At 38.8% G+C, this 25,260-nt stretch overlaps 2 protein-coding genes across 3 annotated transcripts; both read left to right on the forward strand.

Moving 5' to 3' along the window:
• Window positions 1-6,823: 6,823 nt before the first annotated feature.
• On the forward strand, window positions 6,824-20,291 carry MTRF1L (mitochondrial translation release factor 1 like). 2 transcript variants are annotated; one of them, XM_026680306.2, is made up of 7 exons: window positions 6,824-7,201; window positions 9,783-9,862; window positions 10,436-10,619; window positions 11,263-11,426; window positions 11,651-11,768; window positions 12,659-12,795; window positions 14,057-16,085. In XM_026680306.2, the coding sequence occupies exons 1-7, from the start codon at window positions 6,907-6,909 to the stop codon at window positions 14,270-14,272; spliced, it is 1,194 nt and encodes a 397-aa protein (XP_026536091.1). In that variant the 5' UTR covers window positions 6,824-6,906; the 3' UTR covers window positions 14,273-16,085. The 2 variants fall into 2 exon arrangements, with proteins under 2 accessions (XP_026536091.1, XP_087826012.1); XM_087969886.1 differs by lacking the exon at window positions 14,057-16,085 and adding an exon at window positions 20,185-20,291 and having other exon boundaries at window positions 6,847-7,201.
• Window positions 20,218-24,630, forward strand: FBXO5 (F-box protein 5). Its single transcript, XM_026680309.2, has 4 exons — window positions 20,218-20,858; window positions 21,618-21,708; window positions 22,365-22,550; window positions 23,769-24,630. Exons 1-4 carry the CDS (start codon window positions 20,218-20,220, stop codon window positions 24,018-24,020), a joined length of 1,170 nt encoding a protein of 389 aa, XP_026536094.2. The 3' UTR covers window positions 24,021-24,630.
• Window positions 24,631-25,260: the final 630 nt, after the last annotated feature.

Consider the following 25,260-nt stretch of genomic DNA (forward strand, 5'->3'; position numbering starts at 1 on the left):
CCAGCTGGGGAGGAGAGATGCGGCTCTCCTCAACCCTGCAGGCAGTCTTCCCCCCTCTTCACCACCTCTACGGGGTGGCTTAGCCCCGAAACCAGCCAGCTTGGGGCGCTCCAGCGGTGAGCACGGATCGAAGCCTCGCAGATACGAGGTTTCGGTCTGTCGCCAAAGAAACTCAAACCGGAAGACCCCAACATTTTTATCTTTTAAAATCTCACAGGCATCCCACATGCCACATGCTTTGCTGTGCCCATTCCAGATTTCTAATCCTTCATTGATTTTTTTTTCAGTTAAAAGAATCTTATAACAATGAAAACAGAGGAATGTCAAGAAAAATCTTTGCTGGCATCCCACTCTCCCCCTGTCCTAGATCAAGGCCATACATTGCAGAATGAGCTATTTGAGCCAATGTATTCCCAAGAAGACCAAATGTTGCTACTTCAATTTTAATTTAATGGAACAGAAGTGGGAAAATTCTGAATGCATGGTCAAGTACCTTTAGAGACAAGCTGAATTCCTTGTTACTTCATAGTGAGACCAAGATAGTTTTCTTGGCAGTTTTCTTCTGCCGCATTAAATTACATTGAAGTAACAACATTTGGACTTGTTAGGAAAATACAGAAGGGGTTTTCCTCTTTTCTTCCTGGGACAATTCTCACTGCCCATATCGTCTCACACTAAAACTCCTAAGAGGTCTCTCATCCAAGTACTAAGTGAAATCCACCCTGTTTAGTTTCCAAGCACAAACTAAATCTGTCTGTCTGCCTGCCTATATCTATCTATCTGTCTGTCTGTCTATTTGCTGCCCATCTCATAGTTGGAGGCAACTCTTTAAATCCAACTTAAGTTTTTATTATAAATTATAAATTATGGTATTCAGCTTTGTTTGGGTATTTTCCCACGTCATTATAGTTGTGCTTTTAAACTTGTAGCAACGTTTCGGCAGAATCTCATCTGCCATCATCAGGCTTCTGTGTTGTGTTCGTCTGATTGCGTTGTGTTCGTCTAACAGACGAACACGATACAGAAGCCTGATGATGGCAGATGAGGTTCTGCCGAAACGTTACTACAGCTTTAAAAGCACAACTATAATGACGTTGGAAAATACACGAACAAAGCTGAATACCATACATGTAAGTACTGAAAACTTAGAAAAAACAATAATATATATATATAATATATATATATATATATATATATATATATATATATATATATATATATATATATATATATCTTTGGTTATTCAGGTTTTCTCCGCGTAAGATTGGAAATATCTAGGCAACATCCAATCAAGTCACATTCCCACTAGCAGTTAAAAGGAAGAAGCAGTTGCAAGCTCACATCACTCTGAGAAGCACAGAGCTGAAGACACAAGCCTGAAGATGATGAATGAGACTTCATCAAACATTGCCTAGATACTTCCAATCTTACGCGGAGAAACCCGAATAACCAAAGATCCACATACAAATACCGCGAGAACCTCAGAATGAATGAATGAATGAATGAATGAATGAATGAATATATATATATATATATATATATATATATATATATATATATATATATATATATATATATATATATACACACACACACACACACACACACACACACACACATACATGAGCTTTTGTACATGAGCTTATGATGGCATAGGTAGTGTCCTCTTCTCCTGCTTGTCTCCACAACAATAATCCTTGGAGATGGGCTGGGTTGAGAGAGATGACTGGCTTAACACCACCTAGTGATCTTCTGTAGCTGAGTGTATGAATCCTGTCCATTTAGGCAGCCGCCCATCTGACATCCAAGAGACCTGTCCTAAGGAGCACAAACCCACAACCACAACCAGATTTCTTTGTGGTTGGAGACGCATCTCCAGACTTGAGTATCAGAAACTATCCCCTTCTACAGACCCCTAAATAATAACGGGGAGATGAAAAGATAAAAAAAGCTTAAAACAGTGGCCTGGCATGTTGCAGTGATTCCTTCCTTTTGAAAGAATCTTTTCAAGTTCATTCCTGGTTTATTTTACCTGGGCTTCTCCATTCAAGGAAAATTCTAAACAAGCTAGTGAGAGGGCATAAATTATTTCCAATGATTCTATTTCTTGTAATTATCCCTGGGGTGGGTGGGGGGGGGGAATGACTTCCCAGGAGGAAATAAGAAATACCTCTCCACAGAGACTTTCACCTGCTGGTCTGTAAACAGCAGAGCTCTTGTTTCCTCAGGAGCTCGGATACTGAGCCTTTCTTGAAAATACTCTGTAAATGTTTACTGACCGAATTAGAAATCCAAATTACTTTATACAAATCATATAATCTGCTCCCCTGGGGATTAAACAAGCTCAGAGTTCTCTCTAGTGCATTAGAAATAATTGGTTATTAAACTAGTCTTCTCTAAATTTCTCTCTAAGCCAATCTAAATTAATACACGAAGTTCGTTTAAATTGTTAATATAAAAGGGAGTGGTATAATCAGATGTAATTGTTCCAACTGATTATAGTTTAAGAGTGCCTAACAGATTTACAGATAACAACACTCAAATATAAGCAAGTTTTAATCTTCACATTTAGGTTATATACACTGCACTTTTATCGCACTTTCTCCAAAGTAAATATGTGCTGAATTGCACAATTTGCTTAAGTCTATCAGACTTTCAGATTTTTTTTGCAAGAGACACAGTAAAAGCCTGGAAGTTGGAAGAACTGTGCAGAAAAAAACACTTGCATCCTAGGTTGGGTAAACATCTGTTTCATACTAAACAGGATAAACAATGCAAGGCTCTTGTGTTATCCCTGAGTTCAGCAGCAGAGTATCAAACAATTGCTGCTTTATTTCCCTCAGATTTTCAGCAGGAAATGAAAGAAAAGTGACACACTGAAGATTTAAGGCCCTTCCTCATATCCTGGTGGGATGCCCTGCTCCCACCCTTGGGACAGGTGGAAAGTAGAAAAATTGTTGTAGTTCTTTTACCAGACCTGGAAAAGATGCTCAGCAAACTTGCTTCTCTCACATGAAGGCCGCTGAATCTAGCAATAGTAATGCTGACCTTGTGAAATATCTTCCATCAGGTCAACAGTCATAAAAAAGCGGGGTGGGGGTGATATCGGCTGCTGGAGAAGGCTGTCTTCTCTGATAGATGAGAAAGAAATGCTCACACAGCTTCGTGGTTGGATGAGAGGAAGCAGTCCTGTAGCAGGCCCAGTAAAGCAGAGGTGGTATTCAGTAGGTTCTGACCATTTCTGGAGAACCAGTAACGGAAATTTTTAGTAGTTCAGAGAACCGGCAAATCCCACCTCTGACTGGAGATTTTACAGTATCCTTCCCCTGCCATGCCCACCAAGCCACACCCACAGAACCGGTAGTAAAAAAAATTGAATCCCACCACTGCAGTAAAGCCATGCAATTGCTCGACCTCCATTATATTCTTGGGACGTTTCTTTGCAGGAAGAAGGAAGGCTTGTTCCATTCAGATGGAAAGCACTAGTTCTAAGTTGCTGATAAGTATAACAATTCTATATTTTGAAACATTTGGAACTAGGGCACTAAATACCTGAGAGCAGGGAAGCTAATAACATACAAGTTTCCTAGGGAGACGCATCTTTTCTATTGACTGACGGAACTGAATTTAGTGGTCAGCACATTGTAACTATGATGATCCAGCCCCTGCAGTGAAAGATGAAATAGGAAGATCACATCAGGGAATAGAATAAACAGAAATGGAAGGGACCTTGTAGATCATCTAGTCCAACCCCCTGCCCAAGCGGGAGACCCTACAACATTTCTGGCAGATGGCAGTCCAATCTCTTCTTTAAAACCTCCAGTGATGAAGCTCCCACAACTTCTGAAGGCAAAGCTGTCCCACTGGTTGATTGTTCTCACTGTCAGGAAATTTCTTATTTCTAGGTTGAATCTCTCCTTTATGAGGGGACTGAGTCAACACTAACTTGTTAGCACATAAACAGTCAACCCTGAGTGGACCTGAAAAGTATTAAGCCCTGCAGCACTTTTATATTCTCTTCCATGCAAATTGGGATGTTTGCAGAGAGGAAAGCTTGTTCCATTCAGTTGGAAAACACTAGTTCCCTAACAGATTGGTCTGACCCAGCTTCAGTCTTCTTATAACAGAAGAATGGTCCAATGTGAGAGAACATATCCTCAATAACAGGTAAGCTGACCACTTTGGAACACTTTTGGGAGTGCCAGTATATTTTATCAGATACACAGAATAGACAACTGAGAACTAAACTATCATTGAGAGGGGTGGAGAAGAGCAAGATCTGCCCTTAAAGACCACCGAGGAAACTTCAACTAGAAGCAGTATGTAAGTAAGTGCTATTGCTAGTAACTGGTGCTAGATATACAGCATACGTAACACCATTTGTGCATGAATTGCCCTGGTTACCAGGGGGTTTCTAGGTGCAATTCAAGGTGCTGGTGGTCACCTACAAAGCCCTACATGACCTGGGATCAGGGTACCTGAGGGATCGCCTTGTTTTCTAGAGCTTCTACCCTCCAGCTAGATCAAACAGGATGAGCATGCTGCAGATTATGTCAGAAACAATGTCAGCTGAGGGGAACTAGAAGACAAACTTTTTCTACAGCAGCCCCTACTCTGTGGAACATCCTCCCTTCGAAAATTAGAATAGCCCCAAACCTATTAGTCTTCTGTAAAGTTTTAAAAGGCCGGCTATGTTCCCGAGGCTAGGGTGATACAAGGCCTCCTGGCTATAATGTTAACAGGCCAGATGTCTTATTTGTTTGTACTTGAATTAGACGTTTTAATGTTTTTATGCTTTTTGCTTTTTTATTGTTTTTATTGTTTTAAGATGTTTTTAAGATTTTAATTGTAATATATGATTTTGAACTGTGAGCTGGCCAGATTCATTGGCTGAGATGGGCAGCTATAGAAATCAAATAAATACATCTTCAACGAGGATTAAAAAACATAAGAGCACATGAAGTTTTCCTTCCCTCCAGTATTAATGCCTTCTGGCAGACAGGACATATTCCTTTTAAATTTATTCCTCTAATTCTGTCACAGTTTGTTTGATTTAGAAAAGGGTTTTGTTTTGTTTTTAAGGACAGCTGTAACCTTTCTTTTTCTTTTTTTTAAGGACAGCTGTAACATTTCTCTATGGTTGTACTTGGGAGAGATTTAAAGATAACTCCGTATGACTTTGATCTCTTGAGGTCCCTGAGTAATTTAGTCAGCCAGTCCATTGTACCCAGCTGTTTCCCAATTCTTCCCTCTTCCCCTATTATTTGTTATGGACTGAAATGATGGTCATAATGTACTAATTAAACATATTTCTATGCCTCTGCCTTAAATATATAAATATAAATATAAATATAAAAAGAAAGAAAGAAAGAAAGAAAGAAAGAAAGAAAGAAAGAAAAAGAAAGAAAGAAAGAAAGAAAGAAAGAAAGAAAGAAAGAAAGAAAGAAAGAAAGAAAGAAAGAAAGAAAGAAAGAAAGAAAGAAAGAAAGAAAGAAAGAAAGAAAGAAAGAAAGACTGACTTTCCCTGGCTTACACAGCACCAACACAAGTTGAAATATCCATGATAAGATTAACACAACTGCAACAATATGAAAATGAAAACCATGCCATATAAGTCCAGATAAGATCTATACAAGTAGAGTTGGCAGCAGCAGTCTCATCAGGGAAAGTTCTCTGAAATAGTTTGGATTTTGTGAGATTTTGTGACTTTCTGAAAGACCAGCAAACAGGGATGCCTAAGCGCAGTTGTGGAAAAAACTAAATAAAGCTCTAGTAGTCTAATTCAATAGTCCCCCACACGCCACGTAGCTTCGGCATTCATCTCGCTTCCGACCCATCCGAGCCCGGCTAAAACCAGCGCATTTCCGATCATTGCCGAACTAACCATAGGAAGCTAGTCAAGCTTCGGAACTACCTTCGGCAATTTTCGGCATTTGTCGTAGTTCTTCGAACCGTGAACGCCATCGAGGACCAATTAGCCTGGCCCTAGCGCTCGCTCTCTCTCAGATTCTTAAATAAATTGACAAAGAGAGATGGTGATATCACCCAAACATTATACTTCATGTTCACAAGCGGGAAAAAAAAAACATCTTTGAAGACAGACAGATTAAGAGAGTTGGAAGGGACCTTTTAGGTCATCTAGTCCAACCCCCGCCCCCCCCAAGCAGGAGACTCTACACCATTTCTGACGAATGGCAGTCCAATCTCTTCTTAAAAGCCTTCAGTGACGTTTCACTTCTCAACCAAGAAGCTTCTTCAGCTCTTCTTCAACCCCATTCTTTCCTTAAGAAGATTTGGGGGTAGGGGCGACATGATAGCAGTATTCCAGATTTGAGGAGCTGCCACAAAGAAGAGGAGGTCAAATTATTCTACAAAGCACCAGAGGGCAGGGCAACAAACAATGGTTGGAAACTAACCAAAGAGAGAAGCAACCTGGAATTAAGGAGAAACTTCCTAACAGTGAGGAGAATTAACCAGTGGAACAGCTTGCCTCCAGAAATAATGGGCGCTCCATCACTGGAGGTTTTTAAGAAGAGACTGGACAGTCACATTTTTCATGCTTATGACCGTTGCAGCATCCCCATGATCAACATTTGGAAGCTTGGCAACTGGCATTGTCTGAGATTGTATAGGTTCTCCTGCTTGAGCAGAGGGCTGGACTAGAAGACCTCCGAGGTCCCTTCCAGCTCTATTCTATTCTAAAGGGCAGATGTTCCCTCTTTTGTGATATGACAGTGCCCCGCATAGAAACGCGAACTACAACCTGAACTAACTCTCGTCCTCATTTGTTTCGCATTTCTTGGTATCTATCAGCGAGAGCGGAGGAAAGAGCGGCGACTTTCGATAGTCATTGCTCCAAGCGACGGGGACGGGAAGCGGAACTTTGACGCTGAGTTTGATCCTGGCATGTGGTGGTGCTTCGGCCGGAGTCGAGCGGCCTGGCGGAAGTTCGCCGTTTCTTTTCCCTCGGCGCCTGCCGCTCGTTCGCGATGGGGCGGCCAAATCCTGCCGCGACGTTGGCTCAGCAGCCAGCCGGATTTGCGGGAGTTGTTCGCCAGACCGGCGCTTCGGCGTTTCTTGGATCAGCACTGCCAGCCGGAAGAGCAGCCCGGAGGCTTCCGTTCGGCGTTGGCGGCGCGGATTCGCCTCTTGGGAGACAAAGAAGAGGAGCTGCGCGAGACGGAGCGGCTGGCGCGAGAAGGTGAGACGGTCTCCGCCTGACGGACCGCTGCCGGATGGTTGGATTGGAAGAGGACGGTGCGCGCTGGGAATCGGGGTCTCCAACCTTGGCCACTTTAAGACTTGTGGACTTCAACTCCCAGATTTCCTCAGCCAGCTTTGAAGAATTCTGGGAGTTGAAGTCCACAAGTCTTAAAGTAGCCAAGGTTGGAGACCCTTGCGCTGGGTGACAGCAACCAGCCCGCCTGCCAGGGTCCCTGAACGGATTCGAACTGGCGAACTGTGCTTGCACTCTAACCATTGCGCCACACTACTAGCGTATTCGCGCAGCCCGATTCTGAAGTTGAAGTTTCCGAATAGAATAGAATAGAATAGAATAGAATAGAATAGAATAGAATAGAATAGAATAGAATACTTTATTGGCCAAATGTGGTTGGACACACAAGGAATTTGTCTTGGTGTCAATACTCTCAGTATACATAAAGAAAAAGTACATTCGTTAAGAATCAAGAATCATAACATACAACACTTGATAGTCATTAAGTCTTAGTCTTCAGTGGTCTTTGAGGGCAGATCTTGCTCTTCTCCACCCCTCCCCAGGATGGTTTATTTCTCAGTGGTCTATTCTAATGCAATATTCTATATTGAGATATATATATATATATATGTCTGATAAAATATATTGGTGCTCTCAAAAGTGTTTGTATAAAGTAAGGACTCGCCTGCGGGGTTCCAAAGTGGTCAGCTTACCTGTTATTGAGGACACGTTCTGTCACATTGGAGCTGCCACTTGGGCCAATCTTCTGATTAGGAAGACTGAAGCTGGATCAGACCAATCTGTTAGGGAACTAGTGTTTCCCAACTGAATGGAATAAGCTTTCCTTTCTGCAAACATCCCGATTTGCATAGAATAGGATAGGATATAGAATAGAATAAATTGAATTGAATTGGCCAAATGTGATTGGACATACAAGGTCTTGGTGCAAATGCTCTCAGTGTACATTAAAGAAAGGATACATTAGTCAAGAGTCAAGAATCATAAGGTACAAACACTTAATAGTCATAGGGTATAATAAGCAATCAAATCATACAGGAAACAGTCAGTAAAAATCCTTAGGATACAAGCAACAAGGTTACAGTCATACAGTCATAAGTGGGAGGAGATGGGTGAAAGGAAGGATGGGAGGCTTAATAGTAATAGTAATGCCGACTTAGTAAATAGTTGGACAGTGTTGTGGGAATTATTTGTTTAGCAGAGTGATGGCGTTCAGGGAAAAACTGTCCTTGTGTCTAGTTGTTCTGGTGTGCAGTGCTCTATAGCGTCGTTTTGAGGGTAGGAGTTGAAACAGTTTATGTCCAGGATGTGAGGGCTCTGTAAATATATAAATTATATATATACATACAATATAAATATATTATAAATAATATAAAGTGCTGCTGGGCTTAGTATTTTTCAAGTCCACTCAGGGTTGACGGTTTATGTGCTATCAAATTAGTGTTGACTCAGTCCCTACATAAAGGAGAGATTCAACCGAAAAATGAGAATTTTTCTGACAGTGGCAACAATCAACCAGTGGAAGAGCTTAGCCTTCAGAAGTTGTGGGAGCTTTCAAGAAAAGACTGGACTGCTTGCTACCTGTCAGAAATGGTATAGGGTCTCCTGCTTGAGCAGGGGATCGGGCTGGATGACCTACAAGGTCCCTTCCAACTCCGTTATTCTGTTCCCTGACATGATCTTCCTATTTCATCTTTCGCCGCAAGGGGCTGGATCATCATTTTTCTTTATCTAGTTATAATGTGCTAACCACCAAATTCAGTTCCATCATTCAATAAAAAAAGACGCATCTTCCTATGAAACTCAAGACTTGTATGTTTTTATGTAGTGATTTCTAGCTTCCCTGCTCTGAGATATTTAGTGCCCTAGTTCCAAATGTTTGAAAATATTGAATTGTTATACTGCTTTATCAGCAATTTAAAGAAAGCGTGCAATAAATATAACTCCAAAATGGTAAATAAACGGTAACCAGACTCACTAGCAGTGAATAAACATAAACATTTGGTCTGGTTCACTCTAAATTTAAATTTTGTTTTAAAAGCAGATGGTAACCTGAGACAGAATGCCTTGGCCAGGTTTCTGAATTAAATGTTAGTTTATTACAGGTAATCCTGGATTTATGACCACAGTTGAGCCCAAAATTTCCATTGTTAAGCAACACAGTTAAGAGAGTTTTATAACCTTTCTTGTCAGTGTTTTTAAGTGAATCACTGCAGTTGTTAAGTTAGTAATGTGGTTGTGAATCTGGCTTAAAATAATGCCAGTTGCCAAGCTTCCAAATTTTGATCACATGATCATGGGGAATGCTGCAATGGTCGTAAGCATGAAAAATGGTCATAAGTCACTTTTTTCAATGGCACTGTAAGTTTGAACTGTCACTAAATGAGTAGTTAAGTCGAGGACTAGATGTATACCTTTAATATTTGTGGTTGATATCTGAATAGGAGAAGAGTTAAAAATACTAAATAGCCAAGAGACAGGAAAGAAAGTATGAACCAGAGAAAAAAGATTAATACTATTATGATAATAGTGTGCAATCCTATTCTAGATGAAAATGAAGACTTGCGGAAGCTTGCAGAAAAGGAAATTATTTCCTGTGAGGAAGAGATAGAAGAATTGAGACATCAGGTAAATCACTTACTGAAGCATGACATTTAAATACAAGACTAACTAACTTCTATTTTGATAATGTACTGTCAAATGCTATTATTTGGCAGTCTTCCTCTGCTGCCCCATTTCATGTCTGCCCCACCCCCCCTGCTCCCGGCCCCCCACTGCTGAATTTTGGTTCTTTTCAGGATTTAGTTTCAGGGAGGAATCCCATGAATCTGGAAGAATTTTTGTTATTAATAAAAGAGAATATGTATGGTTTAGGAGTGAACCGTTATTGATGCTTTCCGAGCTTAGTTGGTTTCTTGAAGATGTTTCATTACCATTCTACAGTTTCAGTGAATTGGTAGCAATTTGATGTTGAATCTTATGTACACTTAAGTCGTCTAAATTAATTTGTCAACTAAGACTAACCAACTTTATGGTAGATGTATCCATTGGAATTAGGGAAAAATATTTTTAACAATTTTAATACATTACATAATGTTTAAAATATGTGTACTATACTCTTTTTATTTCAGCCCATTCCAGGCAGCATTCCTTGCTGAAGGAAATTTTACTTAAATAAAAAGGTATTTTTATGTATTTCAGATAGTATCACTTTTGATTCCTTCAGCGGAAACTGACAAAAATGATCTTGTCATAGAAGTGACTTCTGGAGTTGGAGGGCTGGAAGCAATGTTGTTCACTGCTGAGATGTTTGATATGTATCAACAGTATGCGGCATATAAAAATTGGACTTTTGATACGCTGACATATGCTTCCAGTGTTATAGGCAAGTAACCTTTTGAAATTCTGGCATGTACTTCCAGTCCTATCAGCGAGTTGTCTTGAGATTACAAAAGAAATTTCCAAACTCTATAGTATGTAACAGAGGGTGAAGATTCTCATCTTCAGTATCCTCCCCTAAGATGGAGAATCATATTATTTCAGTGCGGTTGTTTTAGAGAGCTTAAGAGTCTTAAGAATTCTAGAGGTATCTCATGTAGTGGCATATTTTTATTTTACTTTGACACTGCCTTTCTCCAGGTAGCTCACAATATAAGTACAACACAAACACAGCACAATAAAAATACAATAAGGGAAATAAACAAAATACTAGATCCATGTAAGGCCATTGTATGTCAGAGGTCAGGCAAATGGGACACATGCAAATGGGACACATAAACCTACATGAAAAAACTATTCTTTCTTCATGAATGCCTACATCTGCATGCCCTGCACACCATTGTAAGATATAGACCTCCAATAAACTGCAATTAGGTGGATCATAGCTCAACAGAAGACACTTATGAACACACACGATAGGTAGATAGACAGGCAAGCAGGCACTCTTTTTGTGTTTCTGAACTTTTGAATAATTTTTTTTCTAGAGACGTATACTTTGTGATTGCTTTTATTGTTTTTTTTTAATCAAGGTGGTTTAAGACATGCATCTGCCAGTATAAAAGGCCTTGAAGCATATGGACAATTGAAGTTTGAAGGAGGAGTACACCGTGTTCAACGCGTGCCAAAGACTGAGAAGCAAGGCCGCATTCATACCAGCACAACGACTGTAGCAATATTACCACAGCCAAGTGAGGTAGGCAGTTACTATAAGTATTTGGACCAACCTTCTGCATTCAGATAAGAGAATTCCATTCAATAACACTTTTTTCCTACCTATTTAGAACATGAAGACTAATTAGCAGCATTAATAAAATCACAAAATCTTACAGCATAAATAATTTATAAATTTTATTGAATTTGGGATGATTTGCAAATAGTCTGTTAGAGAATAAGCAAAGTGTCTCTTTCCTGTTCTAGATAACTCTCACAATTAATCCTAAAGACTTATGTATTGAAACTAAAAGAGCCAGTGGAGCCGGTGGCCAGCATGTGAATACTACTGATAGTGCCGTACGGATAGTTCATATTCCCTCAGGTATTGGAACATGACTTTCAAATGAGTGGACTTTTTTTTTAAACGGTCTCATGTTTTATATGATGATGCTCAGTAAAAAGATACATGCTTTATAGAAAATCTTAGCTATAAGTGTTGTCTACAATTTGGGCTGAGGATGTTATGGGATATAGAAAATTTCAGCACTGTAGCGTAAGATCAGGAAGCTAACCAACCAAGATAAGCTCTAGTGAATTCTCACTCTGAAGTTGTGGAAGTACATGACCTGGAGTCTGTTTTTTCAGTGTTCCAGTTAAGACCGGGGAACACTGAAGAAAAAAAAAAATATGAAAAATGTTCTTGCTTTGGAAAGGATGATGTAATGTATAAATTAGAGAATGCTAATTTTGCATACATACTATACATATATTATGTGAAATGAGATTATACATTGCTAACAATGCAGTCCAGTACATTTTATTTGCAGCCTTCCCTCAATAATCTCTTTCAAACTTTCTCTTTTTTTACTTGTACCTCTACTACTATATTCATTTTCTTAGAACTAATGATGTATAGTACATTATATCTTTCACTGCATACAAACTTACAAAAAAAAACCATAAAAAGATCATTGGCTTCTGGTAGAATATAAAGCACATATATAAAAATATATAACAAAATTTGTCATTCCAGTCAAGACTTGTGCTGATTTTGCTACAGTTCAATAGCATATTTGTTTCCAAATTCTGGCATCCTATTCTTAAATTTAAAAATAGAGCATAATAATTCAGTTGTATCATTTAACTAAAAATGCGAAATAGTCTTCTGTACTAATTATATCTTAACATATAACATACATTGTTGTACTTTACATGCTTCTGTTTTTGTTTTTGTTTTGTTTTTGCCTAACTTCTACATCTCCTCTGTTGTAGGTATAGTATCTGAATGTCAACAAGAAAGATCTCAAATTAGAAATAAAGAAAAAGCTATGGAGCTTCTTCATGCTAAACTATATAGCATCAAACTTGAAGAACAAACAGCAAAGATACATACTGCCAGAAAGATTCAGGTAAAATGTGCTGCATTGTTCTTCAGATCTAAGGATGTTCTGCTGTAATAACTATGGCTGAATTTGCAGCTGGGGTGAGGGATGGAGTTAAGACTGGCTAGCTTGGAGTCTTTGCAGAAGAGAAAGCAATGGAAACTTGACCACCCTCCCTCCCCCAAACATCTATCTATCTATCTATCTATCTATCTATCTATCTATCTATCTATCTATCTATCTATCTATCTATCTATCTATCTATCTATCTATCTATCTGAAGTGCTTGTCTGGTTGTTCTCAAGAGATTGCAGTTAGCCTAGGGAGATTCTTGTAGATTCAGCTCATTGTGTCATTCTGGTTCCTTGCACCTGGCACTACCAGATTTTTCTGAAAGCAAATCAGCAGTGCCCTGATACACATTGTTTCACTGAAGCCTCAGTTACAAAGAAAAATCAGAACTGGTGAGAAAAACTGTTTTTGCTAACATCATAAAAGAAATAAAAATAGTTGACAATACCTTCCATGATTTATTTGCTGTACCTTGTCAAAGAACCTCAGTGAGCATGATCTAAATAGCAGACACCAGCAGACTGCTTTGTTAACAAGCCATTTTTTGTGGTGTTGGCTAAACCAGCTCATGTTGAAAAGACCTGGATTATAATTTGGATATAGTTGAAATACAAGTGACGCAGTGTGAATCCTGAATGTTACTGAGCATTGGTAGGAGGAAAGAAGATGTGGTTATGTAGAACAGCATTCTGCCAAATTGGTGCCCTCTGTTTGTTGGTCTTTCAAAATTTCCAGCCAAGAAGCTGGGTAATTATGAAAATTGTGGCCCAAGACATTTTGAGGGAGGATAATTGTTTAAATTGTTTTGTCTTGAATTCTTTACTTTTTTCTCTTTTCCTATCCACTTTATTCAACATTTCTCCCTGATTGAGAAAAAGCATGTTTAGATGGAGATATGTACAAGAGGTATTATGCAAGTGTGTCATGCTTAAAATAATTGCCCTCTATGGGTAAATTTAACAAAAGTTCACTAACCTTCCTCCAGATTTCCTGTCCCTTTCTTGAGCAGTTTAGACTGGAAGCTCTTCAGAACAGTGTATTTATGTTTTGTGTAGTTTTTGCTTATATTCACTTTATAAAGGGCTGTATATATTGATGATTTACTTTTTTCATGGATACACAAATGCACACATTTTGTTGGATTGGGAACATTTCCTAAATACTAAACTTTCCAGACATGTAAAAACTTTACTGATTAATTTTTTCCCCTGTTTAGATTGGGACCAAAGGAAGATCAGAGAAAATCAGAACTTACAATTTTTCCCAGGATCGGGTTACTGACCATAGAATAGGCAAGTCAGTACATCACATCCAAAGATTCATGCTGGGAGAAGAACTGCTAGATGAAATGATAGAGTCTCTAAGAAGATACAGTGAATATGAGGTGTTAATGGAAGTTATTTCAGAAAATGATGCAAGCAGACCAAAATGACCTTCATCAAATCCTAGACCATAGGTAGGAAAGTGCTTTCAAACTAGTTCACTGCATATGTTTGCTTGCACAGAATTGATTTACAATCCCATATATCAATTTATTTTGGTGCTGCTTAACACCCAAACAACAAATACTGATTACCTCTAACAAGGGGGTTGAATGCACCCTACCCCATGGCCTGGGAGAAGTCAGGTATTTAAGGCATTCCTAAATGCCATGATACAAGCTGTCCATAGCTTAGGGGGAAATAATTCCACAGAACAGGTGTTACAAGAGAAGCTATGCTTCCCAGGTCCTAAAAAATGACAGTGATCAAAGGGACCTGGAGCTTGCCCACTCTGTTGTATCTTACTGACTGGGCAGAAACCACAAGAAATAGGCACTCTCTCAAACAACCAGGCCCATGCCATGTAGGGTTTTATAGGTGATAACTACGGTAGCACTTTAAATTGCATCCAGAAGCATACTGGCACCTAGAGCAACAAGCAGAAGTCAAATGGGCAAGGCTAAAAGCATGCTGAGACTAAATGGCTAAGTTTGTCTGTTTTCTATTTTGTTTTTGAAGGATTTTGATGTGTATATTAAATGTATATGCTGCCTAATTTCCAGTGACTCTGAATGGCATGAAAGTTATTACTGTTGTGAAAAAGCATCAATGTTTCAGGTAGAAACATTGTGTTAAATATATTTATTTATTTAATTTATACAGCTGCCCATCTCAATGAGTAACTCCAGCGAATCTATAATTCTGGTTAACAGAATTAAAATAGAACAAAAACAATAGCGAACATTATAAACATTAAAAATTCAGGCAGCCAAGAAACAATAACCCAAATCACTAACACAACCAAGAAGCCAAATTCTAAAAACTGGGTTATAGCTTCCATACTTGGATAATGGTGAGAAGTGGGAAAACTGAGAATATGCCAGTTTTCAAGTACTTGCTCATAGTCAACTGTGCAGTTGAAGTGTTTATGTATTTGTTTTATTTCTAGGCAGTCCATTCTAGATGGCTCTGGGCAAGTAACAGTAAGAAACACCAGTAAGCTTTCAAATAGTAAACTAAATATAGTATCAAAATTGTACAAAAAATGAACATAGACCTTGTCTGCCAAATTAACATTTTCAAACACAGCATACCCTCCTGTACTTGATGGAAATAACCAGATTTTAACCAGGTCTTGATCTAATTAAGTCTTTGCAATGTTGCATGAGTACATAAATGAAAAGGGTAGAAATTGATGGATATAAGTGAATTATCCAGACTACTTTGGATATATCGGGCAAAGTTCGAACCTTATTTTTTGGACATGTCCATGTTCAAAACTGCACTCAGTCAGCCTGATTGAAATCATTTCCCTTAAGAATTTACTGTTTGCTAATAATTATAGGTGGGGTTCCTTATCTTACATATAATAGATTTTGTCTGTGTTTCATCAAAGATGGGGGAATCCAGGACTTTACAGATCTAGCGGCTTTCATTTTTTAAAATCTTTTAAAAGGGTGCTCCTGAGTAGCAGCAACGTTTTTTCCAAATTCTTTTTCCATTTGAGGGGAAACACTCTGAGGTGCTTCCTGACCTTGTGGGCAGAAACATTTTCCTACAAATGTTTCATTACCCAAGTTAGGTAACATCATTAGTGCTAGTAATGAATTTTGCTCTCAGGTCTCCTTTTCCATTTAGGTAGTCACATATACTTGTGAAAGGCAAGTCAAAGTCTATGTTAAGAAAAGGAGTCCCTGTGTAAATGATAAGGAATGTATATTTTGTAACAATTTTTACTTGAAATAAATTACATTGAGAATTGTCTTTTGAGAATTGGATTTTTCTGAATATTAAAACAGAAAAAATTCCTTGACTATGCAACCTTTATTCAGAGGCAGATTCAGGTTTGCATTCATGCTTCTATTTATTGTCTTACTTTGTCTCCTGTTTTTGAACAAAAAAAATAAACAGGACAGTGTAAATGATGAAAACAGCTTACTTGTAAAAGATCAAACGCTTCCCAGCAACCTCTCCCATTAGACATTTAACTGTAGCACTACCCTACCAAAAATAAAGAGGATTATATCCCTTTACATACGCATTAGCTCTCTTAATGATATTGCCAGGTCATCTCCAAAGAAATTTTAATGAAAAGTTGAAGCATAGTTCAGGGATATATGTTTAACTTTACTAAATATGATGGGATTTCTTCATTGATAACATATTCTACATGGGCTCTTAAATCGCCTTGGATTTTTAAAATATATAATGTAAAAACAAAGGGAATCCTATCTTGAAGTTTTTTACGTGTGCGCTTGTTACTGTGAAAGGGTCATTTCTGATCAATGCCCTTCCTTTGAAGGATGTAAATAATTGTGGGAAATAAGTGCATCATTCTAAAGCAGGGGTCTTCAAACTTGACAGCTTTAAGACTTGTGGACTTCAACTCCCAGAATTCCTCCTCCAGTCATGTTTGCTCAGGAATTCTGGGAGTTGAAGTCCACAAGCCTTAAACTTGCCAAGTTTGAAGACTCTTGTACTTAAGTCACAAATCGTGCCTACTTAATTGAATGAGAAAGCATGATTCCTCAAATAATACTGGCAAACAGTAAGATAACGCAGGGTCACTGTGGGGAGGGTCAAGGAACTTTCTATCGGTCCAATGCTTTGTTTGGATGACCATAGCTTGCGTCCCGAATTTTTTTTTTTAAAAAAGCATTAATTTTCTTGGAAGTTTAGGGTAAAATATATAGGACGGGGTCCTCGAATATTACAGGGAATACTTTCCAAATCAGGTGCCATTCGGAATAGACTGTAGCTCCATCTTACCACATTAAAATTAAAAAAGGACCAACTTGCATCCAAGTTGAGTTACTTTAGAAAACGTGCTAAGAATCGCGGCGGCCCGAATAAACGAGTTTCCCCCTTAACGGCCAGTTTAAAAAAAAAAAAAAAAAACAAGACCGAAAAGAGATGGGATCGGTGCCTTAACAATCCGGCCACAGGCTCTCTCTCTCTCTCTTTTTTTTTTCCCCTTCGCGCCCTGTAGCCACATCCCGTCCCCGCGCTCGTCGTCTCAGGAACCCGGGGGATGGGCACGAGACACCCAAAGGGCCACGTCCAATAGAACGTCCCCGAACAGAGGGAGAGCGCGCGAGCCTTGTCGCACTCCTGGGCAAGCGCCGCAGCATCTCCCGCGCTCTGGCGGTGCCTTAAATCTACACCACCCACCACCACGCCCAAGAGAGGGCAGGAGCGCGCGCTAGCCGGCCTCTTTTTTTTCCCCCTCCCCCTTTCCCCGCGCGCGCGCTCAGTCTTTTAAATCCCTTGGCTGGAGCTGAAGGCTGGCGGGCAGAAATGGGAGGGGGGCGGGGAGAGAGGGAGTCCCTTTCAACGGCAAGGCACACCTCGCGAACCGGCATTGGCCGCCGCCACTCGCTTCTCGTTGATTGGCTGCCGGCTTTGGCTAGAGCTCCTCCTAATTGGCTCTTCGGGTTTTGGATACCAGATTTAAACCTTTTAAAAGTGCCCGGAAAGGAGATTCCACCCAGAGCAGACGGAGGCTGACTGACTGGGGAGGGGGGGAAAAAAGAAAGAAAGCGCGAAAGGAAGCAGCGCTTTTTGCCGGCTAGAAAACCAGCTACTTCAGGTACCGGGGCTTTTTGGATGCTTATTTTGCGGGAGAACCGTGGCTCTTGTTCCATGATGCGGCCCTAAGCGGATTGCTCATAAAGCAAGCTCGGCTCCGATCCCCACGACCACGAGACTCGAATGAATGGACTGGCCGATAAGGGGTACTCAGTTCTGCGGGGTGGGGGAAGAGAAGGAATACGGGACTGCAGCGATAAAAAAAAAAAAAACCCACAACCCTCCCGCCTCAATCGCCACGGATTGAGAAACTGACTCGGGCAGAAAGTCCCGCCAGCGGAACAAGCCTATCGGCTTCCTCCCGCGTCTTGGCCGGGGGTGCCTGCAGGAAAACCTGCATCACTCCCCAGCATATCCTTGATCTACTGCACCGGGTAAAAAAAACCATTCTGGGGGTGGGCGATCATTTTCTCCACCCCAATGCCCCCAATTGTCTCTTTTTTTTTTCCTTTCCAAAAATGCATCCCTGAGGGCAAAAAAAATGGGTGCCCCTTTGCGATGGGAGGGGGGAACGACTTGGATCCGGTTGTGGGACGGTTCCTTCTTTCTCTCTCCCGCCCCCTCCCAAATCTCTTTCTTGGAAGCCGCCTCGCGGAGTCAAGCGCGCCCGGCGGGCTCCATTTCTAAAGAGCTCAGGGCGGGTTTGAGAGCTCCCTCGCTTTTTGCTGGAGCGCGCCAGTAAGCCAGATTGGATGGCAAGGGCAGTTGGCGTGACTTCTGCGGCCACTGAGCTTTCCTTCCACCACCAGCCCGACCTTGATTGAGCACTTTCCTAAAAGAAACCGGGCGGGTGGGGGTGGGGTGGGGTAGAGAAGCTAGATTTTGAAAGGCCCCGAGCAAAAAACTTAGCAGGGGCAGAAAGAACTCCCGCCCTCCAGTTCGTCCTCTGCATTTAAAGGGATCTTTTCTGTCAAGCTGGAAGCTTTGAAAATTTTGGGAGGGAGAACAAAAATTAATCCCACCAGGCCAAGCAAAAAGAGAGGGTTGGTGTGTGGCCTCTTGTGCTGTCCTTCCTGGTTCCCTTATCAATAATCCCTTAATAATAAAATAATACCTTTGAAATTACCTTTATGGCTCCCCATTTTCTTTTAACTCCTTGAGCTTATAGAAATCTGAGTATTCTTCTCATCCCCATTGATTAATAAGGTATTCACCCAAAGCACATGTCTTTAAATAGCTGTTGCCATGCAGCAGTTGTGCAATTCAGGCAGTTTCAAAAATGGTTCTGAAACAGACAGACTTCATTGTCTCACATAGATGAAGGCACTATAAGTAGGTTAGAACCAAAGAGCATATCCTGATGACTGCATTATACTATCCATAAATAATACCTGCAATTGATCCTTTTTCAAATTCACTGAATGAAATGTGTAGAGCCTATTAAAATACTTCTGGAATGACTTCCATTAGCAGATTGGGGTAAGGTAATTTTTCCTCCCTTGTGTAACCTCCACATCTATACAACCCGGGAAACAGAAGGGAGAAAAAAATTGTAATGTGAATGAGAGTTATTCATGCTTAGTTGGAGTCTGCCAAATCCAGCTCTATGGAAAAAGATATCTAAATTGCATTGCTAGCTTCCTAGAAAAAAGTTTGTATTTTGAGATAAAAGAAAGTTGAGTACTAACCTTTACTGAAGCAGTTTTTAGCACAAGAACAATTGGAAAATGTTAGACAAAGCTAGTGCCATGTGTTCTGATTAAAAAAAAAAATAGATCAAAGACTATTCAATTTTGCCCATACAGGAAAACCACTGTTAGAGTCTGAAAAATGGCTGACCAAATTCAGAGTCCTTAAGCAGATGTGATTTGCTAACACCTTGCCAATGCAGGAAAACCACTGCTACAGAATGGCTTGGAAAACTCACAATCCTTAAGTAGATATGATTTATTAACTACTTAATAGGTTATTATATACCAACATTGTGTAACTTGGGTTCCTCTAATCAAATTTGTGATAAACATACCATATTTATTGCCATCTTTAATTTGAGTTCTGTTGAATTGGTCTGTATGGATATCTTACTAAGTTGCATATATGCAGAATAAAACATTATGATTACTGTTTTGTCAGAAGCCAAATACCTTGCCCCTTATATTAACCCTTTCTATAGAATGCCACATTTCTATTTACAATTATCAACAAAATAATCAAGAATTATCAAAATGAAGGCAACAATTTGTTGATTTTGTTTAAAAAAAAACCTGTTCTTTACTTTCAACCATTCTCTAGTTTAAAATAATGATTTGGACTAATATATATTTCTTAATTTCAGGGAACATTTGAAAAGCTACCCTAACCACTGAAAATGAAACGCGATTTTAATTATACCCATGTTTACTGTGGATCTTTACCATTAAAACTAACTGGAACAGAAGCAACACCAGAAGAGCCTTGCTCTGAGAGTTACAGTGAAAAATGCAAAGGCTGTACCAAAGAAAAGCTGTTCTATGGTGACCTGCATCATGGAAGTCCCAAGAATTTCAACCTCAAAAGTGGAGAAAAGCATATGCATAATAAAGAAAACAAAAAAGTATCATGGGGCCATATTGAAAGTGCCAATGAAATTGACAATGAAAACGAAGACAGTGGCTATTCCTCTTTGTTGGGTATTCAGCACAAACCCAATGATAATGATGACAGTGTGCTATTAGCAGGGAATATCAACAATATACCAAATCATAGTTTCAGTCCAAGAAAGAATTTACTACCAGTCCTCCATTTTGAAGAACTTGTCTGCTCAACTTTGAAAAAAGCTAGCAAACGGAATCCAAAGTCATGGGCCCTTGTCTTAGATAAAATGGCTTCAAGGAAAATGGAATTTGTGAATCTGATTGGCAAAAAAATGGGATTAGATAAGCTAGATATTATTGGAGAATTATTTCATGGGAAATTCAGACATCTGTTAGCAAACATCTTAATACACCTTAACCATAAAGACTTGATAAAGTAAGTTCACAATGTTGTGTTTTCCCTTGGCAAAATAAATACAGGTTAACCTATACTGTATTAAATTTAAAGATTTTCTTAAAGCCCATGATATGCTTTCTTGGGCAAAATGCTAGTTTTCATTACGTGAAAATATTTCACAAGAAGACTGAAGCTATATCAAAAATGTATTTCATAAATGGAACAAGACATGGGCTGTATGCTCACATAAAATAACTATTTTTTTTCTAGTTATAGCATTAGCGCTACAGTACTGAAGAGAATTCTGACATTTGCAAATATACTAGGATGAGCTTTAGATATAACTCACAAAGTCATTGTTGGGGCAAAAGAAAATGCATTCCTAAAGGTTAAGCAATGAAAATATTTATCATTTTTCTTTTCTACATGTTTAATGAAATGGAGACCCATTTCAGAAAAGGATGAAGAGTTTTCCAGTGTCTACATTGCTCTAGTTCAGGGGTGTCAAATCCACATCATGTGACATAGTGGGACTTTTCCCCTTTGTTAAACCAGACATTGGTGCGTGATGCATCTGGCCTACAGGCCGGAAGTTTGACAGCACTGCTCTAGTTGATACTTTTCTATATCTTTAAGGAAGCAAGTTCACTGAAAGCAGTAAAGGACTGTTTTTTTAAAAAAACAAACAAACAAACGCTTATATTTATGCTATATGTATATTGGATGTTTCTATGGTTTCTGTTAAGTAATAATTAGAATGCTGCCTGATTTTAACTATGCGTTTTCTTTCCACAACAGCATGGCTAAAGTTAGCATTACATGGAAGAAAATTCTTCTTAGTGACAAGTGGGCTTTCCAGATGTATAACGAAGCACTAAAACTCAGTTTGGTAAGTCTAGAGCTTCTCAATGTTTATCACAGAGACCTGAATTTTTATAAACCAAATCCCTGTAAATCATACAGCAGGATGTAGCTGTAACATTCAGTTTCTGTTTCTAAACAGTAGAAGTGGTTAAAATAATATAAAGAACAATGTATCACAAAAATTTAATTTTTGTATGTAAATATTTTTTTAAACTGAAAAATGATGTGCAAGAAAATAAATTTGCCAAAAGAGCCATCAGGGAGATCTTCCTGGAGAATTGCTTTCTCCAAACATTACTGTTTATACTGAATGTCTGCCTGAAGGTGTAATGGGTAGACAATATCATCCAATATGTGGTCCCAAACTATGACTGGTTTGAGGTCGAGTGGGTAAAAAGGCTAAACTAAGAAACCACTTTAAATTCTATAACATAGGTTAGTTTTATGACAAACAGACTTTTCTCCAGAGGGAATCAAGTTGGGGATTGTAAAGGAAAAAAAATATTAGTTAAATGTTCAATTCCCCAGTCATTTCTGAAAGGCTTATTTACTATGCAGTATATGGAGAGATGAAAACATGTTATGTGCAAGTATAGTAATGAGTTACTGTATTTTCAGACAGAAGCAAATCATTGTTTAATGATTTACTAATGGTTTATTAAAATTTTCTTTTCTCCACAGAATAGCAACACAGTAGCTGCCAAACAGTCTGATACACGGGAGTATGCTCTCCATCGTGAACCATTAACGTATATTCAGAAAGTAGCATCGACACAAATCAACTTTTCTAAAAAAACATCCCGAATGAAAGCAAACGCCCAGAAAAATCAGAGCTCTTCTTTCAGCCGGCATTCACAATTTTCTGAGGTAATATAAAATACAAATATTTTAATCTTGATTTAATATATACTGAAAGTACAGGAAACCACTTATTAAGATTGTCAGACTGAGCTGAAGAATCTTTTGGAGCATAAGCAAACTCAAAGGCAGGAGAAAAATTTGACTATGCCTTTGGGCACGCTCATAGCAGGGAGTTTTAGTATCACAAAGTTTGGGAACCTTTGATATACACTGATTAACATGTCACAATGAAAAGTGATAAACTTAGTTTGAATGATTCAATCAAATCATTGGCAACGTGGACAAGAAGTTGCCCCAATTCTTAATTTTAATGTTTTAAACAATTTGTAAATTTCCCAGAGTCCCTGGGAGCTGAGCAGTAATTACATTTTACAATGGTAAATTATTGGTACAATACTCCAATTTTAGGGACTACCATAGCTAGTGACCATTTGTAAATAAGACAGTAATAAAAAATCATTCCCCAACCAATAGCAATAGCATTTAGACTTATATAACTGCCCCATAATGCTTTAGAGCAGTCCCTGGGTGTTTACAATGTAGAAGCAGTATTTGCATATTACCCTCAACAATCTGGATCCTCATTTTACTGATCTCAGAAGGATGGAAGGGTGAATCAATCTTGACCTCTGTCAGGATAGAACTCAGAATGCGGGCAGAATTTTGCCTGCAATACTACATTTTAACTACTGCACCTCCAGAGCTCAGTGGAGTATATACAGCCAAATTTCACGTGTCTGACAACAAAAGCTTTCAGTGTGAAACTGATTATCATCTGGTCAGTTTGAAGCTGCAGTGCCAGCTGGCTAGAGACTTAATCAACTAATTTAAGGTCACAGAACTGAGCTTATTAGCTTGAAGTTAGGGCTTAAGAAAATGCTATGTTACAAAGAAAAGCAACTCTGGAAGCTATAGCCTATTTAGGCAATCTCTATCTTGTGATGGAGGGAAAATAAATCAGGCACAAGGCGTTGTACAAGAGAACTTCATCTGGATGAGATGGCAACAACCAGTGATCTTTACAGCATCTTTCTCAATCACATGTTGGTTAGGAGTCATTTTACCTATTGAGAAAATCACAAACAGATTGGTCATTAAACAAGGACAGAGTGAACCTATCTTAGAATTTTCTAAACATGTTCCATATGGTTTATTCTAGGAAATTGGTTAAAAAAAACAACTTCAAAAATACATGCTGGATTATGTGTTTTGTTTTGTTTTTAGGTTGCAAAGACTTTGAAAAATACTGAAAGTCTGAAAGTTTGCCATCGCTGTGGTTCCCCTGCAAAATACGATTCCCATCTGCAAAGGGCAACGTGTGTCCGAGAAAGCTGTGGTTTTGACTTTTGCACAAAGTGCTTGTGCAGCTACCATAGTGCCACGGATTGCATCATTGGAAAGCCTGTAAAAACGTCTTTCAGACTAGGACCTCTTCCTTGTAGCAAAAAAAGCAAACAGAATTTACGGAGGCTATAATTTTCCTGACATAAATTTTAGCTCGGGTATCATATTTTGCTTATAGGTTCAGAAGAGGAGTGAATGTGAAAGTTGTGGTCTAATTTAAAAAATGCAGTGATATTTTTAAAATCAATTTTAAATTTTTTTTCAGATGTCTTCCTCTCCCCTTTTTAGAAGGATGTTCAACAGAATTTTTAAACTACTAGGTTTACATGGGAATTGAACATGACAACCCTGACTTAGCAAATAGACTAACAGTGGATTTTAATTAAATGTTACCGTTGCTACCCCCAAATTATTTTTTAAAGTTTTTATATGGCCTCTAACTTCATGCCTTTATAAAATGCCTTTCAGAGTTTTTACAGTACAATCTATAATAAGCAAATGATATTTAATGTATTTGCAATGCCAAATTTTTATTAACTGAATTTCATCTGATTAAAAGATTAAATATATAAATAGGAGAAGTTTTTATAACCACACTTGTCCTGATAGCTGCTGAAATAGTGTTGTCCTGTACCATTTCATTTTCATTACTAGGTAAAGTTGCCTAGAAATGTATATAATTGTAAATACTTAAATATTTGTTTGTCTACATGAAAAATAAAAACTATCTTTATAAATAAAACCGTCTCTGCTATGTGAATGTGACAGCCTTTAAAGATTAATGATGCCTCCATGGTGGCCCACTAATCACTTCAGTTCAATGCTCATTAGGTTGCTCATTGAAATACCTTCATGCATTTGGAAGCTGGGTGCTTAGCATGAGCACTGATTTGCTCATGAGGTGTACACAGGTCTTTTCTAATTACTAAACTATGCTATATGAATAGGAAGGAATAAATAGAATCTCCCTGATAGGTCCTTTGCAGAGAATTATGTTGATAAAAGGATAGATATGTTACTGTAATTTTCCAGAGGTTGAGGAATAAAGCTGTCAACATACTTTACCATTGACAACCATCTGAGGCTGCTGTGAGTTATAATTTGGTAATGCCTTAGTTTTTCACTCCTGTTAGAACAGATCTTTTTCCCACCATATTTAGGGCAGGACAATGCATTATTCCCCTTTGCCCTGAGATCTGGTATATTCCGTTTTGGCTGGCTTTTATTTTGCAGAACAACACAAAACATTTCACACCTAGAGAAAGCAATCACAAATCAAGGAAACTTCCCTCTTTTTTTTATCCCAAAGCTTAAAAATACATGAGTTCATACTGACAAACTGCTACTTTACCACCCAGTAAATAGAGTTTAA

Source organism: Notechis scutatus, chromosome 1 (genome assembly GCF_049901735.1).
Source record: "Notechis scutatus isolate UNSWTSFEM ecotype Mainland chromosome 1, rNotScu1.2, whole genome shotgun sequence".
NCBI classification, from domain to species: domain Eukaryota; kingdom Metazoa; phylum Chordata; class Lepidosauria; order Squamata; family Elapidae; genus Notechis; species Notechis scutatus.

What these genes read in the sequence shown, in the direction of transcription:
- MTRF1L (XM_026680306.2), top strand. Translation starts at nt 6,907, where the DNA reads ATGTGGTGGTGCTTCGGCCGGAGTCGAGCGGCCTGGCGGAAGTTCGCC. An exon ending in ATATGCTTCCAGTGTTATAG is followed by an intron (nt 10,620 to 11,262) that starts GCAAGTAACCTT and finishes TTTTTAATCAAG; the next exon opens with GTGGTTTAAGACATGCATCT. An exon ending in ATACTGCCAGAAAGATTCAG is followed by an intron (nt 12,796 to 14,056) that starts GTAAAATGTGCT and finishes TCCCCTGTTTAG; the next exon opens with ATTGGGACCAAAGGAAGATC.
- FBXO5 (XM_026680309.2), top strand. Translation starts at nt 20,218, where the DNA reads ATGAAACGCGATTTTAATTATACCCATGTTTACTGTGGATCTTTACCA. An exon ending in AAGCACTAAAACTCAGTTTG is followed by an intron (nt 21,709 to 22,364) that starts GTAAGTCTAGAG and finishes TTTTCTCCACAG; the next exon opens with AATAGCAACACAGTAGCTGC. An exon ending in GGCATTCACAATTTTCTGAG is followed by an intron (nt 22,551 to 23,768) that starts GTAATATAAAAT and finishes TTTTGTTTTTAG; the next exon opens with GTTGCAAAGACTTTGAAAAA.